General features: G+C 41.9%; 1 protein-coding gene across 2 annotated transcripts in view; it reads right to left on the minus strand.

Moving 5' to 3' along the window:
• The window catches only part of ilf3 (interleukin enhancer binding factor 3), a 33,210-nt gene extending 20,089 nt beyond the window's left edge, over window positions 1–13,121 (minus strand). For both annotated transcript variants that reach the window (XM_062971400.1, XM_062971401.1), the window contains exons 1-3: window positions 12,955–13,121; window positions 9,475–9,557; window positions 9,170–9,399 (exon numbers count right to left, since the gene is read on the minus strand). In XM_062971400.1, coding sequence (XP_062827470.1) covers window positions 9,170–9,399; window positions 9,475–9,477 — 233 coding nt within the window. In that variant the 5' untranslated portion in view covers window positions 9,478–9,557; window positions 12,955–13,121. The remainder of the gene's footprint in view (window positions 1–9,169; window positions 9,400–9,474; window positions 9,558–12,954) is intronic.
• Window positions 13,122–19,520: the final 6,399 nt, after the last annotated feature.

Genomic DNA, 19,520 nt, shown 5'->3' on the forward strand with positions numbered 1-19,520 from the left:
AAATATCTATCTCCAGAATAACTGTCACAGCTGGACCTTTATGAAAACTATGGAACTTTCATCAGCCTAACAACTAATCTTGGTTTCCTTTATTTACTTCTTTTGATGAGAATGGCAGCCTGTTGCAGAACTAGAGGAGACAAAATTAATTTCTTGGCAAATATAAATATTTCCACTTCTGTTCCTATTGGATTTTTTTTCCCAGCTCTTCCTAAACTGGAAAATTCTTACAACTGAGAACCATGTTGCTTCATGATAACAAAAAAGGAACTTCTAAAAAAACTGGCATTTCATGTTGGAAGGGGAAGCAAAAAAGTCCACTAAAGGGGTGTGCCACATACAGAAAAGTGATTGTGCCTGGGCAGGATGAAGGGACCACTCGTGATCTGCATAATTTTTCCTGCTGAGAGAGTCTGCTAGAGAATTTTCATCACCTGGGACATGGACAGCCATGATGGTTACATTCCTGGCTATGCACCAATTCCAGATCCTGAGAGTAAGGGACACCAGAACTCGAGATTGTGTGCCATAAAAAACGACAGTAGTGTTGTCGGTGGTGAGTTGCACTATGTGTCCTTGGATTGAAAGTGTGAAGTGCCCTTTCTACTGCTAACAGCTCCAAATAGTTGATGTGCTTGTCTCCTTCTGACATGGTCCAAGCACCATGAGCTGTAAGGTTGCCTAGATGAGCTCCCCAGCCTGTTAGTGAAGCATCAGTTACTAGCAGCATCGAATGCTTGGGAGGACGAAATGGAAGTCTAATGCACAGGTTGGATCGGTGAGTCCACCACTATAGAGAGTGGCGAATAGCCACAGAGATTAGCAAACACCTGTTGGGGCTGTCATGTAAGGGATCAAATATCCAGATAAACCAAGTTTGAAGTGGTCGAGCAAATGGAGTGACCCTCGTAGTGGAAGTGATATGGCCCAACAGGCACTTGATGTCCTTGGCTCGAACTGATGTCTGTTATTACTTGAAGAGCCAGGGTACGAAGATTTTGGAACCTTTCGTCTGGAAGGTATGCTCTTGCTTGACGGGAGCCCAAGACAGCCCCAATAAATTGAGTAGTTTTGGTGGATTGAGGATGAGACTTGTCCTTGTTGATAATAAGGCCCAATTTCTGTAATAACGATACAGTAAACTGAATATTGTCTTGTAACTGCTCACATGTTCAAGCGACCAGTAACCAATCATTGATGTAGAGATAGACCACTACACCGTGCTCTCTAAGGTGAGCTGCCACCATCGCCATCAACTTGGTAAACACCCTGGGAGCTGTAGAGATGCCAAAAGGAAGAACGCAAAAAACAAAAAGCCTGGCCATAGTCATAAAGGACTATGATCCTGGCACATAATTGCCACATGAAAATAAGCATCTTTAAGGTCGATACTCGCAAACCAAGCACTGCTGGGCAAAAGGAGAAGGATGGTTGATAAAGTCACCATGCGAAAACGACGATAAATATGATATGCATTCAGCCCTCTAAGATCCAAAATAGGACGGAGACTTCCATCTTTTTTAGAAACTAAAAAATATTTAGAGAAAAAACAAAAAGAAAACACAGAAGGCGATAGGGGTTCTATAGCCTCTTTCTCAAGTAAAGTAAGAACTTCTTGCCAAAGCGCAGAAGAATGAGGGGTGACTCGAACAGTTCCCACAGGAGGTTGTTCAAAAAACTCAATGGCATAACCATGTTCCACAATTTCTAGCACCCAAGCGTCTGAGGTTATAGCGCGCCAGGCCTCAACAAATGGAGCTAACAGATCTCCAATAGCAGCGGAAGTAGATTGAACAGAAGTGCAAGGTTCACCCAGTGAAAGAGGAGGATTCCCATCACCTAAAGAAAAAGGTATAGGGTCGTCAAAAACGTCACCGACCCTGGTCCTGTTGATTCTCTTTAGTGGACTGACATCCTCTGGTTGAAGAATTACGTCTACCAGGGACTGAAAATCTAGGATTCTGGCCCTGAGAAGGCCTAAAGGGGGCAGGCTATAAAGGCTGGCGGTAAAATGGTTGGGGGGTTGGCCAACGAAACCTAGGCTGATAGTTAGATTGCTGAGAAAACCCGAACTTCTGAACTGCTTTCTTAATTTTCTGCCTACTCTTTAGTTCAGCATCTGTGTCAGGATGAAATAAATTGCTTTCAGACATTGGCAAATCCTCCGCTATAGCTCTGCCCTCTTCAGATAATGTAGAAGATCTTAGCAAGGCATGGCGACGAGTAACTGTTGCAGCTGCAAGCATTCTTCGTGCCGTATCAGCCTCATGTTTAGCTAAGTCCCTTTGATGAAGTGCCAAAGTGATTCATTTTAGGCGAAGGGTCCTTGGCAACTGCTGGTGCTCTGGTGGAATCATGTCTAGGTAAGGTGATAACGTGTCCCGCAAATAAGACTGAAAAGACTGCCATATAGGCCTGATAATGAGCCATACGAGTAATTAAACTGGCAGAAGGGGCACCTTTTCCCTACAGCCATCCATCTTCTTGCCCTCTTTATCTGGTGGAGTAGATTGCAATTTCTTAGATTTTTTTTGGTTGCAAACTTTCACAACTGAATTAGGCTTCGTAGGCCTTGTTAACCATTGTGCTGAGGAAGTATCTATACGATAGAGAGAATCAAACTTCTTGGACACAGCAGGCACAGAAGATGGGAGACCAAATTGAGTCTTTGCTAGTTTTAAGAAGTAATGAGTGCAGGAAGTACAGTGCTAGGCACTTGATCCTTTTGTTGGTCAAGAGAAAACAATAGGTCGTCTACTGGGTCATCAGGCACAGAAACAGCAGGCAACTGGAGAGAATGAACCAAACGTAAAATCAATGAAGAAAATGAAGATGCATCCTCTGATGTAGGAACTGAGGAAGTACAACCCTGCATTAAAGTATCCTCATCATCAATAGAAGAATCAATCTGAAACAAAATCATCCAGTGCCTGAGGAACTCAAGGAACAGAAAAACAAACTGGTTAGGCTGTGGAAAAACAGGCCCAAAACTGTAAAATTTTTGAACTGGAGGACTGGACAAGTAATAACAACCACCCTGCTGTGTAGGCCGCATTGTCTGAGAAGAGGAACAAGGATATATACTTGCAGTTTGAAATGAAGTCGGCTGACTGATGCCATGGGGAACTGTTCTAAGCGGGGGGCCACAAGAGGTACCCTCAAGGGGGTCATCCTCTAGAAACTGAGCCCCAGTGTCCCGGCAAGCCATCACTCATGCAGGCGGCGTTGCTGCCAGAAGGGTGCTCTCCCTGGAAGGAGGCAGAAGCATGGCAGTGAGAGGCCCTCCCCCTACCTGCTGAGGCAAATGCGGCGGCGAGAAGATTGGGGGCTCTAGGGACCGCGCCATCTCTGCCATGGGCGCTGGAAGGCCCTGCACCCCAGAAACGCTGGAAACCGGCTTGACTTCCGGAGGCACTTGGCTGGGGCTGGCTCCATTCCTTCTTGGGCGTCCGCCGGAGGAGCAGAGAGCCTCTTTGAAGTTTTTTTCCCTTCCACCTGAACAGGTGTGAGGAGGAGGAAGGTAAGTCTGCAGCCACAAAGTCTGTATTTACGGAGGCCTGTGCCTCCACAGGCACGGCACGAGAGGCAGCCGAGTGTTCCCCTCGGTGGCAGAGAACGCAAAGGGGATGGGGGTCTCCCTGGGGCAGCTTCCCCCCAGACCCTATGCACTTACGGACTGTGCTTGCAGCCATACTGGCCTTAAACAAAACAAGAAGTCCAAGCAAAGTTCAAAGAATAGTCCAGGAGTCCTAAGCCAAAGTAGATAAGGAGGAGAAACAACCTGATGTTGCTGCTTTCGCGGACGAAAGGAACTAAGGCCTCAATCCCCACAGCCTTGCTTTATTACTAACAGGGAAGGGCGGGGCTGGAGTCCTCAATGGAGCAAAGCTTTGCAAGAGATCATCCAAAACAGCTGCGTGAATGCAGGAGATACCACAGGTGTGGATTCCAGAGTGACCACACAGAAGAAGCATATAGGAAATTGCCCCGCCTGATGGGACTCTCTAGACTTGCCAAAGGTCAAGTTGAAGTTTTCCTGACATTCACAAGTGACATGACCTCTCAGTCTCAGTCAAAGGCAGAGGCAAACTACCTTGGAACAAATTTTGCCAAGAAAATCTCATGATAATTTCACCTTAGGGTCACCATAAATTGGAAACAACTTGAGGTCACACCACCACAAGAATTCTGCAGTGCAAACAGCAAATCTTACTAGTTTAAACTTTGAAGAAATATAGCTTGCCAGGGAGTATGACATAAAATACAGACGGCTGATACTGCTACCCTGACAATGGAGAAGGAAGAGAGACTTCTATAGATTTGATATTTGACTCTGAGGCTTTCTGAGGCCTTTCAAACCACATCGAAACAAGAACCTTCTAGCTTAGGGCAGAGACATAACTGCATTACACCCTGCAGGCAGTCAGGAGGAATTCTAAAGTTCACAATAATATCAAAAAGAAGATCATATCGATCATTCACAAAACAGGAATCCACTAAGAATCAAGTTTTGGCTGATTACCAAGTCTAAACAAATGTTTTCAAAGTGATGATAATGAATAATGCCTGGGACTAAAACAATGTTATGAACTACTCTGTAGTGATAAATCTCACAGTACAATTTTGGGAGTGTTGTGTGGTTTTCAGATTGTATGGCCGGGTTCTAGCAGCATTTTCTCCTGACATTTTGTCTGCATTTGTGGCTGGCATCTGAAGATGTCAGTCACAGATGCAAGTGAAACATTAAGAGAAAATGCTGCTAGAACTTGGCCATAAAGCCTGGAAACCACACAACAACCCAGTGAATCCGGCCATGAAAGCTTTCGACAATGCAGTACCATTTTTGTACACTAATCATCAGATCTTACTAAAATTAATTCGAGATGTGATTGTGGTAGTGATGACAATACCGAATTGTTCAACAACTTCAAACAGAATGACTGCTTCAGTAGAGTGCAAGCATCTTTTCCTTTTTTGATGCTATTTTACATGTACAATAGAGTCTCACTTATCCAACATAAACAGGCTGGCACAACGTTGGATAAGCGAAAATGTTGGATAATAAGGAGGGATTAAGGATAAGCCTATTAAACGTCAAATTACGTTATGATTTTACAAATTAAGCACCAAAACATATTTTACAACAAATCGACAGAAAAAGCGGTTCAATACACGGTAACTTTATGTAGTAATTACTGTATTTATGAATTTAGCACCAAAACCTCACAATGTATTGAAAACATTGACTACAAAAACATTGGCTACTAACAAATTGACTACAAATAAAGATAGAATTGCATAAAATGAACTTAGAGTAACAATATTGTCGAAAATTACATCCGTAAAACATTCAGTCCTTGCTGCCTAGAGAGTTATGAAATTTCATTGGCAGTCAAGAATGCACTTATGCAATTCAAAGTGATACACCAACTATACTCATTCTTGGAGATGTCTGATCTGGTGACAGTGACATGTACTTTGATTACATTCTGTTTGGGTTGCTGAAATTCATTCTAAGCAAATCTGTTTTTAGAAAGTGTTTGAAAATTTCAGCAGGTTCAAAACAATGTGGTCAGAGTGCTGACTACAACTTAATTTTAAGGATCATGCATTTCCCCTGCTACAACTGTTTTACTGGCCATTGGTTCATTTCTAGGCATAATTCATTGCAATGTTTATAACCTATGAAGTCGTCCACAACTTGCATACAGATCACTTTAAAGACTAAATCTCCTTGTATGTTAATAATAGTAATAAAATTATTATATCTTTATTTATAATAGACCACCCTCTCTCTTCGATGGGACTCAGAGCAGTTCTTCACCAAGTTTTGAGCTCCACAGGGGAAAGCCTTCCTGCGAGCACACAACTTTCAGATACATCTGGCATTTACTCTGAAGAGGATCCTCCTTCTAGATGACTGGTGTGAGGAGAGAGAACCCTCTCCTGCTGCAGGAAGTTATGTTGTCCTTCACTAGTCTTTTTCTGCTAGCAAGCAAATACCTCTTTATTTACATTCTGGGTAACTATTTGGTTGCTGCAGATTTCCCAATGAGAAGAATGCTTTAATTTCTATTTTTCATCTCTTCAAAGTTTTGTAATCTGTAGGGGTTATTATAATGATAATTACTGATTTGATTTTATTGCCCTTTAACATTATATTTTAGTTATTGTATGACTAATTTTAACTGTAGTCTTAGACTTGGATCCTGCATTGGAGAAATGAATAAAATATACAGATACGGTTCAGAAATATTTTAAAAGATCAAAAATACTCTTTTTTTTTACTTTTGCAGGAAAGATACTAAAGATCTATACTGTTCCCAATGCAAAAAACCCCCCACCCGTTTTCAGTTTCATCTATCTTATTGTCCAGCTGTAGCTCTGGATCTTATGCAAAGTATACTTATTAAATATTTTGCATAAAACATAATTTATACTTTTGAAACTCATACATATTCTAGGAAATTTTTTATGTCCTATTAAAAACTGTTATTCTATCCAACAAAAATAATATTTAATTTCCTATATACGGCATATATTGAAAATCTGCTTGTTACAGTTTATGTGTTCATTTTCTTGCTTTTTCAGTAAAAATATTCATTTGCATTTGTCTGGGTCTTCAAGTCATCTGTCAACTAATAGAGATCTCTTGAATTTCATAGTGTTTTCTCAGGCAAGGTAGATGGTTGAACCTCGATTTTCCTGGGTTCAACGTTTAGATTTAATAATTCATGAGTTTATCAATAATTAAATGTCATTTTTTGAAATTTTGCAGCCTTCTGCAGGAAATTATTATTATTGTTTGTTCATATCCCACTTTTCCTTTCCACAAGGACACTCAAAGTGGCTTACATTAAAAAGCATTTCAGTACAATTTAAAATCTACAAATATATAAACATTGAAATATATAGACAAATTTTTATACCAGAATACGTTCTATTGATTAGCCCATCGGCCGTATCAAAATATCCAACAAACACATTTAACACATACACATACAGCATACAATCCACTAATTTTTATAAAAAAATAAAACAGTAAATGATGAACTACTTAAAACAATTTGGTATGTAATAAATATAAATGATCGGGTGACCCGGTTATTTCATAAATCAAAGTTAACCTTGCTGGCAGAGTTAGCAACAAGCCATAAATGTATAAAATACATATACCATACTTTTTGTGTTAAATATAGTCAACAGTATCAAGAGCAATGTTTTTATGGGGAGGGAGCTAGAAATACGTGTGGTTTTCCCTTTTTGTGAGTGTCTTATGTAGAGATCAGAAAGCCTGGGGAAAAAACAAATTAAAAATAGGTAAAGGTTTCCCCTGACGTTAAGTCCAGTCATGTCTGACTCTGGGGGTTGGTGCTCATCTCCATTTCTAATCCGAAAAGCCGGCGTTGTCCGTAGACACCTCCAAGGTCATGTGGCCAGCATGACTGCATGGAGCGCCGTTACCTTCCTGCCGGAGCTGTACCTATTGATCTACTCACATTGGCATGTTTTCGAACTGCTAGGTTGGCAGGAGCTGGAGCTAACAGCGGCCGCTCACCCCGCTCCCGGGGTTTGAACCTGGGACCTTTCGGTCTCCAGCTCAGTGCTTTAATGCACTTTGCACTTTATCCATAAATGAATAAAGTGGGGAATAAATATTTTCCCCTCCCCTTTTTTTCCATAGTCATTTTTCCCTGGAAAAATTGAAGAGTATGCATGTTATTTTCCAATAATAAGTAATATATCCATGACATGGTATTCAAACTATATAGCATGAAGACCTTAATGAAAGATTTGTGAGACTTTTTGTTTCTATACATCCCTCCCCCGATTTTTCCAGAAAAATTGGCTTCAGAAAAAAACTGTTTCTCATTTTTTTCCAGTTTTTTCTGAGACCTTCCCTTCTCTAGTCCTATATGAATATGGAAAGCCAACTGTACTTAAGAGGTGGTCCTACCAGCCTCTTCCTCTGAAATGTAGCCTACAATATGTCGAATTAACACATTATACGTTTAGTTCAGTTACCAAATGTTAAGAAAGCTGAACATATTTCAAATTCCCAATCTATTTAGGATTTTGGAATTTCATATCAGATATAAACTCATATGTTCTCCCATACTACAGTCTTCCTTGACTGAGTCTATCCATCTGAAATGTACCTCTGCTCTTTTACTACTGCCTTCTACTTTATTAAACACTATCATCTTTTCTACTGAGTTGTTTAATCATCCAGTTCCAACTTAATTTGCCCTGGGAAAAATTTATTTGTCCATGGTATGTAAAGAATTCTTCGCCAACACCATGTTTCAAATGAGTTGATTTTCTTTACTAAACTCCTATATAGGTACCTATCATTCATTACATATCTACCCATAATATTTTTAGGCTATTTATTTATTTACTTAATTTTTACCACACCTTTCTCAACCCAAAGGGGACTCATGGCAGTTCACAAATCCAGCAAAAATTCAATGCCGCACAGGTAAACAATAAAACACATCCATCAAAATGTAAACAATCCACACATATAAGCAATTAAACACATATCATTCAGTAGATTAAAACCATATAAAATGCCAAGTCATAATCTCATGACCAAATCATTTTTCAAAATCCATAGTCCATTATTCAACCTGCTAAAGTCTCATTCCATCGTTTCTTATTCACCAAATGCCTGCGTAAAAAGCCAGGTCTTAAGGTTTTTTCCCTAAAACCCAGGAGGGATGGAGCCTGCCTGATGTCACTGGGGAAGGAATTCTATAGCCGAAAGGCCACCACTGAGAAGGCTCTGTCTTTTTGACCCAACCAATCTTAAAGCTCTTATAGGCTCATAGAGGGGATGCGTTTGGACAAGTAAGTTGGACCAGAACCATATAGGACTTTCTTAAAGGTTACTTGTACTCCTGATCTCAGTTACCAAAATGTAACCTGTATGTAACTTATTTGAATAAACCTGCAAAAGATGACACCTTAAATGAATATGGAAGCATCAAACTTTCTTAAAAAACCAATGGATGTGTTGAAGTGATACTGTATGTTTTTAAATGATCTACTCTACATTATGCAACTAGCACTATGGCTAGCACCAGCACCACTAGGATTTCTCTCTTCTTTCCCATGGCAATCAGTGTTCTGCCTCCCAAAATACTACTTGGCACATTTGACTTACCTTCCCTCTTTGCTCTCTTCTTCAGCTACTGTCTCCATGGTCTCTGGCTCTGGTGGCTGCTCATTGTTGCCTTTCTCTTGTTCATTAATCCAGTCGGATACAGCTTTCAGAGCACGCTCAGTATGAGAGACCATGTTCTGAACTGCTGTCAGTTCTTCTTGGGTTGGATAAACTGCAGAATGCTTTGCCATGACATGGCGGTCATCATTCACAAAAATACGCATTGGTCTCTGAAAATGAAAACACACAATACTTAGCAAACAATAGATAATTTTGGCTTCAAGTTCCAAATGGCATATTCTTACCATTTTTGCCCCAGAAACTAGGTTGCTTTTTCAAGAAATATTTCCTTCTTCTAAGATGTTGTAGTTGTATTATTTTTGTAACTCTGTGAGGAAAAAAGAGATATCAGTATCAGACAAGTTTATAAATCTAATACAGTGTATTACAAGATTAGGTGTTTATAGAATAATGAAGTCTTGGAAAACTTAATTTGTTTGATTTTTAATAACAGAATCTGAAAGAAAATATGGATGACACTCTTATGGTATACTAGAAACTGAGCAATGAGTTGTTTTATTATTACTACACAAAAAATGTAGAGATATAATATAGATTTTTTTAATCACGTCCCATGCCTGTTTGACATGTAACAAGATACAGTCAGTTCCTGAGTTACAAACATCAGACTTACAAATGACTCATAGTTAAGAAGAGAAGTGAGACAGCAGGAAGTGAGAGAAAATTTACTTCTAAAAAGATTATCATGGGGAAAAGGTGGCTCCATTGAAGCGTTGTCATCCATCTTTATTACCACAAGAAGCATTTTTTTCAAAATTCAATTCTCACAGGGACTGAAAGTGATGTGAAATCTTCAGAACAGGGGCACAGACAGCAAAGCAAACATCAAAAAGGTGTTAACCCTTTCCTTTGCTATCCAAATCATTCTATCATACACTTACAAAAGTACCTGTTCTGACTTACATACAAATTCAACTTAAGAACAAACCTACAGAACCTATCTTGTTTGTAACTTCGGGACTGCTTGTACTAGGGGATTGAGGTGCTTAAACTGCACGATTATATATGACGCCTGAGCACTACCACCTGGGCTTCTCCTGCAAGGAGAAAAGCTAAACAAATCACCTTATTTTTAAAGTGTGTTTATTATGTATGAAACAAAACTCTTACTATCCTTAGAAACAGGCAGAATCACAATCTGCGCCTAATTACCTAATGTGTCGCGGAAAGAGCCTTGTAACATAATTGAAGTTAACAACTTTGATTATCTAACTAGTGACCTCTGAATATCAGATGACTTAGGAAGGGAAACATCAGAAACAGATCCTAATTACCAGCACATCTTCTGAAACCATTTGAACAAGTTAACTTTTGTGTAAGTACGATACTTTATAATTACTTAACCAACTTTTACTTCTGATGCATCTTGTAAATTTTCACTCTTGCAATTTTGCTACTAAATGAATACAACCAAAACTCTGGCCCCATCTAAACTGTCCATTTAATGTAGTTCGAAGCTAGCTTCAAACTGCGTGACAACAAACTCTCATAAAGGGGCATGAAATCATCGGCATGGTGAAAGCGCATTTTTCCAATATTGCTTGAAACTGCATTAAATGGTTAATATACATGAGCAATTCGTGGGGTATATTTGTGTCTTGAGATACCGTTAAACCAAGCAATAGAGGACCATGTGGTATGTAAACACTAATTTCCATGAAGTTATTACAATCGAGACAGATGTCACAAATGATTAATATCATCTTGTTTCAGACATTAATGTGACACAAGCTTTATTATACTTATAATACTTAATAATAATAATAATAATAATAATAATAATAATATTAATACCATCTTGTTTCAGTCATTAATGTGACACAAGCTTTATTATTGTTGATTTCCACTTATGCTTTCACCTGAGTGGGCATTTATGAAGGCCAAATTTATAGTCACTTCCAGATCCTTTTAATTTCCTTTTAATTTGTATTCCACCCTATCTCCCCAGGGGGCCCCAGGACTGATTCCAACACACATTCAATGCCTTTTAAAAAAAAAACACAGAAGCAAATAATCCAGAAAAACCCCACGTGTGAGTCTAAAATTAGCACCTAACATCAATAAATTAAACAAAACGTAGGCAAAAAAATTATATGACATACCCTGTTTCCCTGAAAATAAGACATCCCCAGAAAATAAGACCTAGTAGAGGTTTTGCTGAATTGCTAAATATAAGGCCTCCCCCGAAAGTAAGACCTAGTAAAGTTTTTGTTTGGAAGCATGCAGGATCGGTAAATGTACATACCATAGAAATAAAAGTAGTAACAAGAAATAGTAATAATATAATAATAACTTTTCTTGTATCCCACCTCCATCTCCCAGAAGAGACTCAGGGCAGCTTACACAGGGACAAGCCCAACAACAACATAAATTTACATACAAACAGAAATTTAAAACAGTAATTTAAAAACAGTATAGCAATAAAATGTAATACAGAAATTCTTGAAAGGAGTCACAGTTTGGTTATGCTGGTTTCTGATAACAACTATAGTACAGTAGATAATACATTTTTATTTTTAAAAAATTCAACCATAAATGTGAATTCTTCTTTGTGGAAAAATAAGACATCCCCTGAAAATAAGACCTAGTGCATCTTTGGGAGCAAAAATTAATATAAGACACTGTCTTATTTTCGGGGAAACAGGGTAAAACCTAAGCATGAGGTTTGAAAACAATCCTGTTCAGAGCAGATATTGTGAATCATCTGCCTTCATATTCTGGGTTCTATGGCTGTGTGGAAGGGCCCATAGTGTTACTGTTTGGAAGCACTAATTTAAAAAATGAATTCCTAGTCAACGTTTCAAAGGTCGCTGCCGGGTTGCAAAAGTGGTACTCAACGTGGTGCTTCTTGGAGCGGTTTCTGTCCCTGGAGAGCTTCCAGGAAAGAACAAGGCAACTGTGGCCAACATTGGAAAATCACAAATGCCCTTCCGCTGGATCCAGACAGTTGCGGAGAAGGATGTACTACTTGCCTAAAGAGGAAAAAGAGAGCGCTACAGATCCCCAACCCCAGAAATAAAAGAAACCCCGGCCACAACTGCACAATTAATCGCATTTTGAACCACGTGCGTGAGGCCAAAAAGCCGGCCTGGACCGGATTAGAAGAACACGGAAAGGCTTCCAGAGAAGACGGACCCAGACGCAAAGTAATTCAAGAGGAGGCCGGAAGACACAAAGGAAGGGCCTCCCCAACAGGCCGCGCACCGTTTGAACGCCAAGGGGGGGGGGGGGGGGGGGCGAAGGCAAAACCGGCGGGGAATCGAGATGGCGTGGGGAGACACAAGTTGTGGACGCCGGGAGGCTTCTCATAAGGCCGCCGCTTCTGCCTCCGCGGCTTCTTTCTCTCTCTCTGGCCTGAAGTCTGGCGCTCCCCCGCTTTCCGTTGAGCCGCCCTCCCGCGCGCCATGACCGCTCTTCCTCGCGCGCGCCCCCCCTCCCCCGCGCGCCTCCTGGCCCAGCCGCCATTTTGTTTCCTCCACACAATGGAGAGCGCGCGCCACTGAGAGGGAAGGAATTGGCAGAAGAGCGGCCTCGCGCACTTGCCCTTTCCCTCACGCAGCACCCTCGCGTTCCCTCTCTCCCTTGCGGATGGGCCCAGCCCTCCCCCTTCCCTGAGGTGACCTCGTTGAGGGACGCGGCCTGTAGTTTCGCCTCCCCGCCCCCCCCCCGCCTCCTTGGCTACTCCTACTCTTCCTACTACTCACCGAGCGGGCCGGGCCCGTCGACGACGACCTCTACCAACAGCCCACGCGGACCGCTTCGTCTACAGACCCCCACACCCGAGTAGTCGGTTCCCGCGCAGAAGCGGCAGCGACGACGGTGCCTTCGTCCAGCTCCAACTGCGGCGAGCGGGAGGGGGCGGGGCGGCGCGGGCGAGAAAGGCAGGCCGGCGAACCACGTGGCCCGGAGCCCGGCTCCTCCGCCAATCAGCGCCGAGCGAGCGAGGGGGCGGGAACTGCCGGCTCACGAGCCGTCTCTGTGCCCTGCTGCCCCGCCCCTTACCCGACGCCATCTTGTCCCCTGCGCTTTCTGGTGGCGGAGAGAGAGTGTGAGATAGGGAATTCAAACATGCCGCCCAAAGGGCCTTTCCTTTTGCTTTTCGTCCTACAAAGCGGGACTGATTCCGAGACAAGAATAAAGGCTTTTGGTGTGTGAGAGGGAGTCTTAAGCCCGGGGAGTCTGTTGCGTTGTCGCGGAAGGAAAATCTCTGCTTCCCTCAAGGGGAGGCCTGTTACGTGGAGTGCGCCCCCTGCTCTCGCCATAAATGCGACCAACATTGTATTTTGAAGCTCTGTAGACCTAGAGCCGCTTCATATCACGTGTATAAACCGAACTTTCCCAGCAGGAAGTGCTCAGGCTTTGAAAATAGTGGAGTCCTTATGTTTCAGAAGGACCTAGTTGAAGGCACAGGACAACAAAGGTTCTGTTAAAGGAGGAGCCCTGATGAAGTGCTCAGACCAAGCATGGCCAAAGTCCAGTTGCGGGACATGTTCAAATTTCCAGCAGCCCGCAGCCTGTCTCAAAATCAGTAATATGCGGCCTACCAACACTGTTGACCACAGTATGAAATATGTGCATACAAAAAAGCTCATAGTTTACCAGAAGATGAGCAAAACCAGAGTTTTGAATATGCACTTGAGAACACAAAAATGCTGGACCACTCTTAACAACTACCATGTCAGACTACACAGAAATAATTGAAGTCCACAAGCATATGGACAATTTCAACAGAAAGGAGGAAACCATGAAAATGAACACAATCTGGCTACCAGTATTTTTAAAATCCTAAAATCAGGACTGTAAACGAACAACTCTCAGAAAACGGGAATTCCAGACATGAAACAATCAGGGCCAGCTAACACCTCCCAACAAAGGAGTCCCCCAGACAAGAAGGAGCCATGCTTTGAAGCTGCAAAGGTATTCAATACTCATCAAGGTGGCCAGTTGCAACATTCATACCTGCCTCAAACAGACAAGAGTTCCTTCTCCCACCCTGGACTTTCCATAGGTATATAAACCGCACTTGCCTAGTTTCCAACAGACCTCACAACCTCTGAGGATGCCTGCCATAGCTGTGAGCGAAATGTCAGGAGAAAATGCTTCTGGAATATGGCCATACAACCCGGAAAACTCTCAGCAATTCAGTGATTCCGGCCATGAAAGTCTTCAACAACACAACATGCACTGAGTGTTTTCAATCCATGTATCATTTGTTCTTATGTTTTTCAATTGACAATCAAACCAGGTCTCGTCAACCTGACAAATTAAATATGAAAATCAAATTCGGCCCGGCAACCCATTTTACCATTTTGTATTTTTGATCTGGGTCTAAAATTGAAATAATGAAAATCACTGCCTTTTCAGTTTTTGATACTTGATTAAAAATCAAGTAACCTATGTGGAGTTTTAAAAATTTAGGTGGTTAATTGAAAAACAATAGAACGTGTGATACATGGATTCAATGTTTTGTACTTCTGAATAAGAGAACTGTTGGGTGTTATTTTCCTGTTCACATGTTTTGAATTTAGAAGTTAAGGTGAGTAATTAATAGCGAATAATATGTAATGTTTCAAACGAACCCAATCAAGCTGGCCAGTTACAACATTCACACCTGTCTCAGGCAGACAAGAGTTCTTTCTCCCACCCTGTACATTATTCCACAGATGTATAAATCTCCCTTGCCTAGTTTCCAACAGACCTCACAGCTTCTGAGGATGTCTGCCATAGATGTGTGTGAAACTTCAGGAGAAAATACTTCTGGAACATGGCCATACAGCCTGGAAAACTCACAGCAGCCCAGTGATTCCAGCCATGAAAGCCTTCGACAACACATTGAATCTAGATATGTTTAATCTTCCAGACAAACTTTTTCTTCATTTTATGTGGTCTTCAAATATGAAAGGCAGTGTAATTTTTTTTTGGTAAAAATTAAATTTGTTTGTATTCTGTGTGAATTTTTTTTTTTTGCAAAATCTCACAAAATTGTTCATTTGCATTTATGTTAATGATTCAAAGAATGTCAGGCTGAATGCTCAGCCCCCACACATTTTCACTGCACTAAATCTGGCCCTGTCATGCCATCACCTGCTGCCCTGTTCCTTTAAGATTCTAAAGCAGTGATTCCCAAAGTGGGAGCTGCAGCAATCCAGGGGGGCGGTGATGGCCACAGGTGCATTTGCCATATGCATTAATACATATATCTTTCTATTTAATTGCTATTAAAAATATTTTAAAAATTAATTTCCAGGAGGCACTGAGTAATATTTTTTTCTGGAAAGGGGGCAGTAGGCCAAATAATTTTGGGAACCTCTGTTCTAAAGGGACAGAGCTTAGCATTGGCTCCTGCCATCCTGAAATGGCAGTTATTTTCTGTCAGTTAGATTTTGTCAGTTGGTGAAGCGCTAGAAGGAAGCATGGAAGTTAAAAGGAGCACAGAAATTGACGTCATATCGGAACTGTATTCGGATTAGATTAAAAGGCCATAGAATACAGCAATAGAGAAAGTCACTACTGATGACTGTGACCCCGGCTTTCAAATTGATTTGAACCCGCAGCGGAGAGTTCCGCAGATCCATCACCAAAAGGAACGGAGCGGGACCGCAGCAGACTATTATTAAAAGATCTTTTTTTCTTCACTTTCCCCTTCCCTGAACTATGTAACAAATCCCCCAATAAAAGTAGCCTTCATTTTTAACAGTAACACTCTCTACCTGGTTATTTTGTGTCTTTCCCTGACTCCTTCTTTTGCACGCAATCTCTCTCTCTCTCTCTCTCTAACCCGTCCGTCCCTTTAACTCTGGCTGAGGCTTCTCCGCCATAGATTAATACGGCGGACGATACAAATTGGCTCATATCTTTATCAAAATTACCCCTAGCACACTCTTCTTTTAGTCCTAACCCTTTCTAAGGCTCCTGACTCAAGGACCACCAGCGGAACCAAAATCGGTCCAGTTCTCGGCACCTCATCAGCTGACTGTCAAACGGAACCGACTGCTCCTTTCAAGCCAGACTGCTCTCTTCCAGCCTTATCCCGGACTTTCCTCTCCCCGCGACCCGCGGGATGGTTTTAGGAGATCCCTGGTCCCTTTCTGTGAACTGGGGATGGGGGGATCGCTCTCCCGTTGGGGAGACATAGTTCTCCAAGGACCTTCACCCTCTCTACAGCTGCCAGGAGGGTGCCTGGACGGGCGCCCTCCACGTTCCATTCATACCTTCATAATTTTATGAAGGAGAAGAACACTCTTCCCCAGACCTATCCCTGAACTTATGAAATCTTATACTTCCAAAGACTGCAACCCACATGTGCCTCTTCCCATGCCATCTCTATGAATTCCTTCCACCACAGATGAACTCTTTTCCTCATGTATCCGTGAATTTTCATATTCTATGTACCTGGACACCCTCATGAATCACTGTTGTATGAATTTCTAATCGTTGGGCTAACTTCATGAATTGTGAGATCATGCTGCTAGAACTCCACTTCTATGAATTTCCATATTGGGTTCCCCAGATGTTGTGAACTTCGTTCTTATCAAATGTTTTCAATTGTTTATATCATTCATGATTCCCCTTTATGCAATGTAACCCACCTCTATGGATTCTCCCTTATTTCCTTGAAATCCATCTATCTGCCTATATGTATTTGTACTCTTTGGGATCCCCGGAAAATATGTATTTTTCCCAGCTGGGTTTATATTCCAACTTTATTTTATTTTTCATTTTATTTCATATAATTGCCAAGTCATGAAATCAAATAGGGAATATTTCGAACTCAACTTGAACCCCAGAACCTGCCCCATTTTCTATGACCCAGGCTTACCTTCCCAAAAACAAAAGGTTAATCCGCTGCCGCCTAACCCAATCAAATTCAGATTGCATGGACAATATAGGGCTTGAGTCGCCGAATTCGGAGTATTTGACCTAAAGGTGATTCGCCCTCAAGGCAAACATTGTCATATCTCCTCCAAAAGGAAATCCAGGACACCTCAGGAAGGCGCCCTGCTGAGCCCATCACCACCCATCCCTACTTCCACCCCTGACACCCCAAGACATATCTGAAATCTGTATACGTGACAGGAACCCTTGATTGCTGTCATTAATCCCTTTAGAATTCGGCCGGGCAGGAATTAATCCGATCTTTCCTGCTCAGTCACTTCATTGTTTCAATAACTCCCGCCTTCTCCTCCCTGATTGGCTCGAGTGGGGACAAAAAGCAGCTCCCTATTGGGCCAGCAGAGCAAGGCGGGAAACGAAAGCCCGCCTCGTTCAACCCTCTAGCCTATCCGCGATCAGATGGGCAGGGGAGCGGGGCGGGAAATTCAAGGGACTGTCAGACTGAAACATTGTATAAATATGGCTTTATTTTGGTTATATGGTACCCTAGTAGACTGAATGATCACTACTAGAGTCCTTTTCAGCTGAATCGCTCAATAAAGACTCCTTGGCGGATTTTCCTTCAACTTTGGCGGACCTTCTTCATTTCGGCTTCAGGTTGTATTGCGGCTCATATTTTCCTATTGGCTCCGCCAAAGTCCGTTCTCTCAGGACCGGATCGGGACTCTCCTTAAGGGCCCGATCCCCTAAAGCGCGGTCGACAACACTACAACTTTGTATTGAAGTCACCTCAGAGATACAAAGAATCCAGTCATGTCAAGAATATACTGTATGGCAATATCCAACCAGAACTGCATAGACTTAAAAGATTTCTTAGGAGCCCCCAGATGGCGTAGTGGACTAAGTGACTTGGAGGTTGGGTTGCTGACCTGAAAGCTGCCAGGTTTGAATCCCACCTGGGAAGAGTGTGGATGAGCTCCCTCTATCAGCTCCATGCGGGGACATGAGAGAAGCCTCCCACAAGGATGGTAAAAACATCCGGGCGTCCCCTGGGCAACGTCCTTGCGGACGACCAATTCTCTCACTCCAGAAGCAACTCCGGTTGCTCCTGACACGAAAAAAAAAGTGGCAACAAGAGGAAAAGAGATCCAATATGTCTATTAATAAAATATTTTGATTTACCAAATACACTCTCAGATCTGTCCTTCATGCTATGGTGCCTTCCAGTTAATTTAGTTAAGCACGGAGGCAGAACAGGCCCTCTTCGCAAAATGTTTGGATATCCCTGGCTTAGAGGGTTGGACTACATCTAGAGCAGGGGTCCTTGAATTGTTTAAGCCAAGGACCAGTTCACAGTCCTGATGACTGTTGGAAGGCCAGACTATAGTTTGAAAAAAAACACCCACAAACGAATTCCTATGCCCACTGCACATATTATATTTGTAGTGCAAAAAACAAAAAAATACAATATTTGAAATGAAAAGCAAATGTAACTGTAGAGAAGTTGTGTGTTAAACAGAGATTATTGATATGATTTTATTTATTTGTTTGTTTAAAAAAAAAGGGTTATATATTAGCAAGGGAAAGGCCTAGCATGGAAACTAGCTGGAAGCAGCATTTGGTAGGTTGCCATGGTAACACAGCTTCCCTTGGGAGAAAAGGGGCGTGGCTAAGATGACAGTTGGAGCATATTCCCTTTTAAAAAGTTGAGTTGCTGTGAGGGTTTAAAAAAGGACAGTTGCGGTTAGGTTTTGGAAAGATTAGGAGCTGTGGAAATCAGCTAAGGACGGCAGCTTATGGTCACTCAGGGGAAAGGCTGGGAATATAAGCTGACCGGGGGAGTTTAGTATACTGTGTTGAAGAGAAGTTATTTAAGAAATATCCATTCAAGAAAGACTACATTGTAACATAAGATCAGGAACGTTTACTGATTGAAACCATACGCTTATGTACCAAAAATAAACTTGAATTTTGTTATTGTTCATAAAGATAAGTCTCCTTGCCTCTCTGTAAGCCTGTTACCTCACGTTGGTGGCAGTTACCGTACCTATCTATATAAGTTACCGTACTTTTCTATATAAGTTACCATCTTTACTCATTTAAACCCATCAGTTCTGTTATCCTTCCTTATCCACTAAATCCTCCCTGTCATACATTCACACATCCTCCACCCCTCCCTCTCATACGCGCGCACATCTCCTCAATTGGAGGCAGTGGTGGGATTCAAAAAAAGATTTCCCCCTGCCTGAGTTGAGTACCACAAATTGGGCTCTCTTCAATTGGTGGCAGCGGTAGGATAGAAAAGGATTCCATCCCTGTCACCTCAGTCCTCTTCAGTAACCAACATACACTTACCAGTTTTTCAGTGGGAAGTGTGGGCCTGATTTTGCTGATGACAAACTCAATTTAATTAGGATTATTGTTGTTGCGTGCCTGA

The sequence above is a fragment of the Anolis carolinensis genome, chromosome 2 (genome assembly GCF_035594765.1).
Source record: "Anolis carolinensis isolate JA03-04 chromosome 2, rAnoCar3.1.pri, whole genome shotgun sequence".
In the NCBI taxonomy this organism is placed as follows: domain Eukaryota; kingdom Metazoa; phylum Chordata; class Lepidosauria; order Squamata; family Dactyloidae; genus Anolis; species Anolis carolinensis.